General features: G+C 43.5%; 1 protein-coding gene across 1 annotated transcript; it reads right to left on the bottom strand.

The window, feature by feature from the left end:
- Positions 1 to 708: 708 nt before the first annotated feature.
- Positions 709 to 8,116, bottom strand: CDKN2B (cyclin dependent kinase inhibitor 2B). The gene is made up of 2 exons (XM_004600180.2): positions 7,478 to 8,116; positions 709 to 4,192 (listed from the first exon to the last, which is right to left on the bottom strand). Exons 1-2 carry the CDS (start codon positions 7,634 to 7,636, stop codon positions 3,932 to 3,934), a joined length of 420 nt encoding a protein of 139 aa, XP_004600237.1. The 5' UTR covers positions 7,637 to 8,116; the 3' UTR covers positions 709 to 3,931.
- Positions 8,117 to 11,268: the final 3,152 nt, after the last annotated feature.

Raw genomic sequence — 11,268 nt, 5'->3', positions numbered from 1 at the left:
TTGCTTTCAGGTACTTTTCAATGAAAATTTATTTATTTCCCTATGCGTGTTATGCCTATACCTATCCTTTCTTTCTGTTTGTAGCTTAATATTAAGCTGGACATTTTAAAAATGGTAATAGTCATCTAAAGATTACTTCATTAAAAAAACCCAGATATATATTATCAAATATGGTTTCTTTTAATAATGAAAGACTTGTTTGCATGTCAGAATTTTGTTATTGGTAATGACATAAAAGAAAGCAAACATCTCTGTAATTTGATGATACTGACATTTGCTTCAGAAGGCATTCTATAAAACTGCCTTTTGGGGTGGTTTTATGATTTAAACATTAAAAAAATTGTCCTTGACAAACTTTGACAAATTAATGCTATTTGCTCTTCTTTTGGTAGAGTGACAATGTCTTGACTAAAAACAAGTTGCATTTATTCACTGAAAGTTGATTATCTGGCTTCATAAGATGATTATTTTGTCCTGGACACCATTTGACATTTGCAAATAAAGTATCATAAAAGCATATCTATACATATACTATTCTAATGCTACTTGGGGTTTTATGAATACCAATGCTTTTTTAATCTTTCCCTTTATTTCTGAAATTACTGATTTTAATTTTCAAAGCAAAGAAAATTTTTAGTAGACTTTTATTTTCATAGTAAATTAACTTAAAAAGTATAAAAAATGAGGCCAAACAGATAATTACTGAATCTTGAATTTATTTCTTTATATATTTTTGAAATGAAGGTCAAATAGAATCTATATAAACCTTGTTAATATTTTAATTTCAGACATAGAAGTGACTATAATTCCAGAATGGAGTCAGAAGTGAAGTGTACTATATATAGTAGCTACATTTGCTTGCATGTATTCCTCAAAGTAAAATCTTTCAAAGATATTGCAGTGTATACATTTTTGTGCTACTGTTAAAAACGTACTAGCCCAACCAGTCTCCTAAGTTGCTTTGAAAATAGCTTATTATATCAGTATAACCAGTATTTGTTTTTGCTTTTTATATTTAAACAAAACATGATACAAAATGAATGTGAGATTCATAACCACAGTTTCATTTTACACCCAAGTTTTTAATTCAAAAACTAAAATAATTCAGTAAAACTAGTGACAGGTCTATTGGAGATCAACAAATTTCAGTTCTCCCCTATGTATACTATTATTATTTCATATTATACTTATATTTAGATATCTAGAAATATAGAAAAAGAAAAGTCACAAATAGCTTATAAACTTCAATGGAGAAAAGGGTCCTGAACTTGCCTTTTTCTACTCTCCCTGCTGCACACTGATTGTTCTTTGGCTGTTCTGCAATGTCACTTCTTCTTAACTCTTATGTCCATCTGCTTTGAAGACATCAACTCTAGTTTCATAAGTATTTCAAGATATTGTTTTGCTTGTTATAATAGTAAATTTGAAATATTGGAACTTTAAGCAAAAGACAAAATAAGATAAAGTAAGTCTTCAAATAGACTTGTAACAATTACCTTTTACGTAGAATTCTTTTTAATAGTTATAAGAAGATAAACTTTTGAGAATACTGTTCTTGAATAGACAGCAGACAGTAATAATGGGGTGCTTGTAATAGTATTGTAATTGAAAATGGGAATTCCATTGTCTTTCTTCTGATTTTTTAAAAAAAGTTTTCTTTTTGAGTTTCCCTTCATAGTGTTGAAATTAAAACAATTTGTTTAGATTTGCTACATATTACAGAAAAAAAAGGTGCCTAAAACTTAAAATGGAGAACCTGCATTTTTGCTTTAAAAATAAATCAGTTGACTTTATATCTGTCAATTTTGGAGAATAGGTTAGTGGTTTGAATAATTGGTCCAAACCATAGCTTTGGAGCAGTAACATACCAATTATAGGGAAAAATAGTAATGGAGAGGACTGGGTGATAGCTCAAAGAGCTGGAGTGTAAACTGTGCATCTCAGAACTAGTCTCCCCAATTCCACAGAGAGCTACCCCAAGGACCATGCCCTGAGGAGCCCCTAAAAATGTATGGATGTGACCTACCATGAAAGAATTAATGGGGAAATAAAAATATTAGCCTCAGGAGCCCCTTCTTAAAGGTTTCTCAAATTTTCTGTGTATATAATATACATATGTATTCACATATACACAATATATTCATATACACATATATATATATACATATGATGTAAAAATCTTTGTGTTTTTGTATTTGGGGCCATACCAGCAGTGTTCAGGACTTACCCCTGGCTCTGTGCCTAGGGGTTACTAAACAGAGTTACTAAACACTCTTGGTGTTTAGTAAACCATATGAAGTATTGAGGTCGGCAGGGTTCAAAGCAAGCTCTTTTATCTAGTGTACTGTATCTCCAGCCCCTATAATATTTAAATCTCTCTGTGGCATGTGTAACCAGTTTTTATAAATTGTTGATATCTTTAACATTTTCCATTAGTTAATGGTAAATTCATGACACTCATTTTAAAAGCAAATTACATCGTGGGGTCCAAATGTTTTTCTTTTTTTTTCTTTATTAAAACAGTAAAGCACCAGTTGTAATGCCTTAAAATAATGCCTTAAAAGAATTCCAAAGCAGTGTACCTTTAGTTTGTTCAGTAGGTATTAAGACATTTATGAACCACTATAATTTATTTTCAGCAGTACTATACACAATATATTTTTCACAGCAATCCTTTGAAAACAATCCCTTTTCTTAAAGACATTTAGACTGTTTAATATTTTGACCCCTTCTCCCAAATTCTAGTAGAGGAAAGAGAATATTTAACAAAGAAATAAATAGGTTAGGATGAAAATAAACTACCAGTGGGCATTTAATGGGAGCTGTGAAACAGTGGCAAGCTCTCTAAGAGCAGGAATTCCTGATCTGTTATCAGGGGCCACAGTTACTTTGCTAAGGTCACCCATTAAAATAAGACTGTTGCAGGAGAATAGGTCAGAATTACAAAATATCAGGAAGGCTTCAAGTAGCAATTGGGTGGTTAGTGTTCTATATCCTATTCTATACACAGATGAAACCATTAGTTACAGTTTGCTGCTACAGTTGCTCTGTCTACAGTCCACCTTCTTTCTTTGCTGTGACACACAGAACAACACAGGAATCTTTGCAGATCTGAGTAACAAACAGCAAGAGCCAAGGGCCCCTCTCCCTCCTTCTCCACTCCTGCAGAGTTGGTCTGCATCACCAAGACTCAGGGAGTTTAGAATATCCTAGCAAATTCAAGGTGGCTCCAAATCTTCTCTTTAAGTCCCAAGTGTGTCCGTGGAGCTAGGTGCTAATGTACAAGGCTCCAAAGGGGGTTCTGAGTATAGAGCACAGACTTGCTGTGCACGTGTTGGCACGGGAAGTGTCCCGCTGACCCTCCCTGTTGTCGGAGTCCTGTCTTCAGGCTTTCTCATGCCCAAAGCCGGGCTTACCTGCAGGGGCTGGGGGAGCTCCTTCAAGGTTGAGCCATCAAGGTTATGGTAGGGGCGCAGGTATTCCCTACCTCCCGCCCAAATGTGTTACTGATTCCCATTCCACCCCTAGAACCGTTGTGGTGAAGATTTGAAGGCTCAAGGCATTATTAATTTTTCTGGTTTCTTCACATGCCACTTTTGGCTAGAAAAACAACCACCACCTGGCTAGAAAAACAAGTCACCTCCAAATCCTAGATGTTCCAGCATGTCTTTCCATGTCTCCGACTTCAGGTGAGTGTGGCGGGGATCCAGGACAAAAAGAAAAGAAAGAGAAACGCATTCTTGGGCTGTGCCTCCTTCTCCACTTTCCGAACAAAAGGCTGGGGAGCCTGTGGGGGGGATGGGAAGGGAGGGGATGTCTCCAGGTCCACTGCTGCTCTGCCTGCAGCCATTTCTCAGATCACTTAGCTAAGTTGGGGTGAAGGTCTGGGGAGAGGAGAAAAAGTCTTTCTGGGGACTGGCCGCAGGAGCCTTCAGTCTCCCATGGAGGCAAGCAAATACCGGGCCACATGGCGGTGGCCCCTCTCCTCAGCCAGGTCCACGGGCAGGCGGCCCCAAGCGTCGCGCACGTCCAGTTGCGCCCCAGCACGGTGGAGCGCCACCAGTGTGTCCAGGAAGCCCTCCCGGGCTGCGTCGTGCACGGGTCGGGTGAGGGTGGCTGGGTCCGCACAGTTGGGCTCAGCGCCATGGAGCAGCAGCAGCTCAGCCACGTGGGTGCTGCCCATCATCATGACCTGTGGGAGATGGCAGAGGGGTCAGGATGGGAGTGGGGACAATGAAATACATACCTGGGTACTAAGGCGTAGAACCACTGGAAAGTAGTTATTATCTGTCCATTGCAGGCGCCACTTCCTAAAGCCCCTGGAGTCTGCTTGCTTTTCCTTCCCCGCCCATGTCAATTCTACACTCCCATTATTCGCCCTTTGACTCTTACCCTCCCCCCACCCCCATTAACTATTCCATCTTATTCTCCAAACTTGCAAGCGATAAGGAGAAGCTAGTGATACAGTGCTTAGGGTCTTTATGAGAAGAGGCTGGGGAACGGGAAAATGTTAATTTTCATGGGAACACGTGCTGCTGGTTGTTATTATTTTAAAAGAAGGTCGAGTTAATGGCTTAGCTGAGAAAATAAAAGTTTAGTTTAAAATACAGCTTCTTTTAATTCTCTTAGTAAATTGCTTGTGGAAGGACTTTTGTTTTTCTCTGTCATATATGTGCATTCATAAAGTGAACAGTATCTGATAATTGGAGAACAATTTGACATGGGGGAAAGAATAATTAGGTAATTCTGTTTTATGATTAAAAAAGATTTGTCTTTAATAACTGGTTCACCATTTAAAATACTTTAGTATAATAAAGGACTAAAGAATACAGGACAGTAATGTAATATAAAACAAACATTTTGTACAGTACTTTGTAATATTTCATAAATGCTACAGGTAACATAGCTTGGATATTTCCAGTCAATTTGGAGTAATCCATATGTAACTTAGAAAAGTATGTTTTGGAGTAGTTATCCTGTCGTATTAATTTGTGTTCCTGTGTATTATGCAAACATCTACTTTCTTATTTTAACATGAAAGCAATTTTTTGAACATTACATATCTAAAAGTTACTTGTTCTTGTGAGATTTTGTTTTAGGGATGAGATCCCTAACATATATGGTTCCCTGCACCCGCTAACCCCAGAAATACCACCAGCACCACCAAAGCAACCAGCTGGGAGTGCTGGAATTGAGTAATCCATCCCCAATATTGGACTCCCCCAACTCACTAAGGCACACTGTAGCATTAAGAAAGTTTAATGAATTTCATAAATGATAGGCACATCATTTTCCTTTCTTAAAAAATTTTGATTTCTACTACTACTGTAAGGGGCATTTTATTTTTACATAGAAAATGATTCTTACCGATTAGAAAATAGTGAATTAAAACTATAAATGAAACTTCTTTTTTACAGGGATTGCAATTGTAGGTGCTTAAGAACCTCTTTGCAATGTCTGCTAGTAATTTAAGTAAACCCTCATTTTTATAACACTTTTCTTTTTTTGGTTTTGGACCACACCTGGCAGTGCTTAGGGCTCACTTCTGACTCAGAACTCTGGGATCACTCATGGCAGGGCTCCAGGGACATTGCGGAGTACTGGGGATGGAACCTGGGTTGACCCGGTGCAAGGCAAGTATCCTATTCCCTGGACTATCTCCCTAGCCCCAAAAGTTTAGAATTTAAAGCAAATTAAGTCTGCATTCCTTCTGAGTTCTTAGAAAAGTGCTGTAATGGGCTGGAGAAACAGAAGCAATTGATTTGCATACAGAGGACCCAGATTCCATCCCCAGCACCCCATAAGGTCCCTGGAGCCTGGTCAGAAGTGATCCCTGAGTGCAGGGCCAGGAGTAAGTCCTGAGCACTGCTGGGTGTGACCCAAACACCAAAGCCAAAACACAAAACAAAATTTTACACTTAAAAAATTTCTTTTCTTTTTTTTTTCTTTTTGGGCCACACTCGGTGATGCATAGGGGTTACTCCTGGCGGTGCTTGGGGGACCATATGGATTGCTGAGAATAGAACCCGGGATGGGCCATGTGCAAGGCAAACGCCCTACCCACTGTACTATCGCTCCAGCCCCTTAACATTAATTTTTTTCCCTTAAAATTTCTTAATAATTGCTTGGTTCTGGAAAGTGATGGTGTATTTTCTTCTTTTTCTTTTTGGGTCACATCTGGCAGTGCTCAGGGGCTACTCCTGGCTCTGCACTCAGGAATTATCCCTGGCGGTGCTGGGGGGGGGACCATATGGGATGCTGGGAATCGAACCCCCGGGTCCGCCGTATGCAAGGCAAACGCCCTACCCGCTGTGCTATCGCTCCAGCCCGATGGTGTGAGTATTAAACATGCTATTAGTTGAGAATAAAGCACACAATATTTATCAAAGAAAATAAAGTCATCAATATTAATTAGGATAAACATTTCGAATAAATGTATTTTAACAATGAAAAATCTCGTTACTTTTTGGCGGGGCCACACTTGGCGGTGCTCAGAGCTAGCTCCTGGTTCTGTGTTCAGGGATCAATCAATCCCAGAGGGATGGGCACCATATTGGGTGCCAGAGATGGAACCCCGGTTGGGCGCACGCAAAACAAGCGCCCTCCTCTCTGCAGTATCACTCCAGACCCTGAAAGGGCTAATTATTTATTACCTTATCGGGTCACCCCGGAAGGTACTGGGGCGGGGGGGCTACTTATGCTTGGTGCCGGCGGGCGTGTGAAGTGTAAGGGTCGCTCGCTCCCCTGGGTGCTGAGGCAGAGATTGAATAGGTTGGTTTCGAGCAAAAGAGCAAGCCTTAACTTCTGGACTCTCTCTGCCGTCTCTTACGCATTTAAAAGAGACAGTTTCTGCAGTTATATTTTTGTAACCCAAACATGGTAATTGATAAAAACCCGACAGAAGCATGTATTTTCTTATGTAACACCCAAGAGACGCTGCTAACAGGAAACAAAGGAATTCAGGACTGCAATTGAGAAATCGGCTTTCTCCTTTGCATTAAATTCGCCAACCCAGGAAGGACCACAAAAAATCTTCGTAGCGTAAATTTTCAACGGCTTAAGGTGAATTTTTCCCCCACATGCCACAAATTTATACTATTTCTTAAATCCAACCCTGGGTGAGTAAAATGAAATCTAACGATCTCTATACTTGAAAACAGGCAAATAGACATGGGGGGAAAAGAAAAACGCTCTGCCCAAATCACTTCTTTTCCTTACACCTTGCACTTCTGATCATGAAATTAAAAAAAGAAAAACGTCTTCCACCACTAAAAAAGAAAAACCAAGCTGCAGCCGTGGTTCTTTAATTCTTTTCTTTAGGATTTTTTTCTTTTAAGACTGCCTTTACACCGGGGATCCACACCTCCCACCAGGGCGGACCGACTTCGGGGCAGATCTCGGAGTCGGCCGCGTCCCACGGAGGCCGCGCCCCGCGTTCGCGCGCCCCCTGCCGGCCAGGCCCCGGGGCCCCGGCTACCTGGATCGGGCGCCTCCCGAAGCGGTTGACTCCGTTGGGATCCGCACCGGCTTCCAGGAGCTGCCTCACCGTCTCCACTTGTCCCCGCGCCGCGGCCGTGGCCAGGCCCGCATCAGCGCCGCCGCCACCTCCGAGCACGCCTTTGTCCTCGTCGCGCATCTCGCCGGCCCCCGCGGTCGCACACTGGCCTGGAAGCGCGGCTGCCCGTGAGCGTTGTGACCGATGTTCCTTTTCTCGGTCCACTGCGCCCTGCGCCCCGCGCCCCGCGTCCGCGGCGTCCGCTCTCCCCCTCCCCGGGAGAGGACTCAGCTCGGCTCCTGGCCCCTTCGGCCGTTCCTCCGCGGCGGGGGCGGGGGCGGGAGGGCCGTGCCAGCGGCCGGGCGGCCCGTGGCCAAGACGGCCAGGTTCTGGATCCGCGTCCTGTTTTCCCGGCGCTAGCGGAGCCGGGGGCGCGCCGGTGCCCGGGAAACGGCGCGGGGCGCGGCGGTCGCAGCTGGAGTGCGGGCGCGTCGCCGCGTTCCCTCCCGGTGCGGAGCGCGGCTCGGGGTCGGCGGCGAGCCCGCAGAGAATGAAGCCGTTTCCCAGCTGGGCGGCCGGGCGAGCTCTCCCCACCCCCTTAGGCCCCGCCCCTGTCCTGCCGGCCGGCGCGGGCACGTCCCACTGCAGCGGGGGGTGGGGGTGGGGGTGGGGTGCCGGCTCTGCATGACGTCACAGTCTTCGGGAGAGGGGCAGAGGGGGGAGTGTGTGTGTGTGTGTGTGTGGGGGGGTGTTATTCTAGGACGCATGCGCCGGAGCCAGGGGCCGCAGTGCTGGCTGCGCTGAGGTCCGCCCAGTTGTGCCCCAAAGCCCTGGCTGCATTTTGGAAATGTTGAATCCCTGCACTCCAGCTCCGCATCCGCTCTCTCCAGCAGGCGGAGCAGAGCGTTTCTAGTCCGTCTGCGGGCCAGCCGGCTTCCCTCTGGGAATGGAATGGCTGAGGGAAAGGTGTTTAAAATGACTCTTAAGATGTCTTGAAAGTGACAGCTCTGCACCTGTCCTGCCACTTAAACTCGTCCGCAGGCAGTACTTGAACTTCATTAGTTTCACGTCTTGCATCAACCTTGGCAATTTTCTTCTGGGCGTGTCTTCCTATTTGAATCAGTTAAGATCAGTCTCGAGTGAAAAATCCTGAGAGTCCAGTTTGGGATGTACCTTTTAATCTTTTCATCTTTGAATTATGGATGGATACGATCCTTACCAAAAAAAAAAAAAAAAAGAAACCTGGTTTGAGTGGCAACCTAAGTATGTAAGACACACTGTAATGTGAGATACTAGAATTCATGATATTTGTACAGTATATTTTGTTTGTACTTTAACCTATTTAAACCCACCTGGACACGTATTTGATTTTTATTTATCATGAGTAATAAAGAAAATTTATGCAGTAATAATGAAACATAATAAAACAGGGGTGTGGTGCTGGGCCTGTCATTAAACAGGCTGAACCTGTCATTAAATCCTCTTCTGAAGATTTAAAGGCCAAGTGCTTTTCGTTCGAAGCTTCCTTGGTGAATTTGAATGCACATAGTCATTGCTCAAAAAGTTAAAAAACCATCTATGCTCCCCTGAAACAGGAAGAGAACTGTGTAAGTTATGTGTGGTTGCCTAAAAATTAGGGGAGGAACTGCCAGATAGCAGACCTTTTCTCACACGGAATAGTTCCTGCTTTCAAAATCATTTTTTGGTTCAGAATAACCAGGAGGACACCTTTAAAGGGAGGACAATTGCTTGGTTCCTCACAAATGAGAGATTCCACATGGACGCCCCTTGCCATCCTCCTCCCAAATGAACTAAAGAATTAGGAAGAGCTCTTTATTAAAAAAAATAAAAGTTAATTTAAATTAATTTTAACTTATTTCTTTGGTTTGTTTTGGGACCACAACTGCTGATGTTCAGGGTTTACTCCTGACTCCACCCTCCAGAATCACTCCTGGCGGGACTTGGGGGGCCACATAGAATGGTGGTGATCCAGCCCGGGTCATGCAATCATGGGATGGAACCCAGGTCTGCCATGTGCAAGGCGCGCACCCTACCCACTGTACTATCATCACTTTGGCCCCCTAATTTTAACATTTCTAACTTAAAAGGGCTTTTTTTTAGGCACTCTCAGAGGTGCTCAGGGCCAGGATCCTTATCCCCTCAGCCTTCATCTGAATCCCAAAGTTCTTTAAAGGCCGTAAAGCCCATGCGAATGTTGATGATCTACTAACTGAAGCTTAGCCTAGTGAATAGTCACCTTGGATAAAAAAGGAAAGGAAGCATCACTAATGACATCTCCTTTCTCTCTCCTCACCACCATTACTTAGATTTTAGGGTTTTTTTTCCCATTGGGGGGCGTGGGGGAGGTTCACTTAGCAGTACTCTGAAGTTACTTCCAGCTCAATGGTTGGAGGTCATTCCCATCAATATTCAGGGGACCATAAGATGCCTGTAGGTGCCAGAGATTGAACCTGGGCCTCCTGCAGGCTGAGCATTTGTTCCAGACCATTGATCTACTCTGGCTTTTTAAATTTTAATTTTTAAACAATTTTTTTTTTTGCTTTTTAGATCACACCCGGCGATGCACAGGGGTTACTCCTGGCTCTGCACTCAGGAATTACCCCTGGCGGTGCTCAGGGGACCATATGGGATGCTGGGATTCGAACCCGGGTCGGCCGCGTGCAAGGCAAACGCCTTACCCACTGTGCTATTGCTCCAGCTCCCTAAACAATTTTATTGTAATTGAGATAACATGGATACCTTATAACTTTTATTCTTTTTTTCACCCTCCACTTTTTATTTGGAAAGTATATTTCTTTATTTGTTGATGGTAGCACCATCCCTTGGAGGAATGTATTTATATTTCCAGATAAAAACCACGGTGATCTGGTTTTGTGTAATCTTGGTGCCAAATCCCCATGCACAGGGTATTGAGAATTAGAGACATATAGATTGAGAGAAGGAAGAGAAAAGATAGAGTGAGGAGACCTTTGAAATAGATGGCACTGCTTTTTTTTTTTTAAATCTCATGGTTAGAGATATTGAGTCACCAGAAAATATTGATGAATGAGGCTGCAAATGGGCTAACTTGAGGGGCTGGAGTGATAGCACAGCGGGTAGGGCATTTGCCTTGCACGCAGCCGACCTGGGTTCGATTTCCAGCATCCCGTATGATGAACACCACCACGGATAATTCCTGAGTACAGAGCCAGGAGTGACCCCTGTGCATTGTTGGGTGTGACCCAAAAAGCAAGAACAAAAACAAACAAATGGGCTAAGTTGAGAAAATATTCATTAGAACAGCATAGTTATTCTGACCATACAAATTCTACCACCAAATCACCCAGGTACCACTAGCTTATCTGCTCTGAAATTGAGTACACAACCAAAGGTAACAAGGCAGGTTGCCTTTCATTAATTTAACTAATTGGGGGGGTGTTGGGGGTCACACTTGATGGTGTTCAGGGGTTATTCCCACCCCTACACTTAGAAGTTACTTCTAAGTGGTGCTCAGGGGAACCACATGGTGCCAGTGATCAAACCAAGATTATTGGCATAAAATGCAAATGTCAGGGTTGGAGTGATAGCACAGCGGGTAGGGCATTTGCCTTGTAGGCAGCCAATCTGGGTTCGATTCCCAGCATCCCATGTGGTCCCCCAAGCATCGCCAGGAGTAATTCCTGAGTGTGTGAGCCAGGAGTAACCCCTGTGCAATGCTAGGTGTGACCCAAAAAGCGGAAAAAAAGGTCAAATGTCTTAACCCCTGTCCTATT

The sequence above is a fragment of the Sorex araneus genome, chromosome 1, assembly GCF_027595985.1.
Source record: "Sorex araneus isolate mSorAra2 chromosome 1, mSorAra2.pri, whole genome shotgun sequence".
In the NCBI taxonomy this organism is placed as follows: Eukaryota; Metazoa; Chordata; class Mammalia; order Eulipotyphla; family Soricidae; genus Sorex; species Sorex araneus.
The sequence above is the reverse complement of the archived record's forward strand: the minus strand, read 5'-3'. Positions and strand labels throughout refer to the sequence as shown.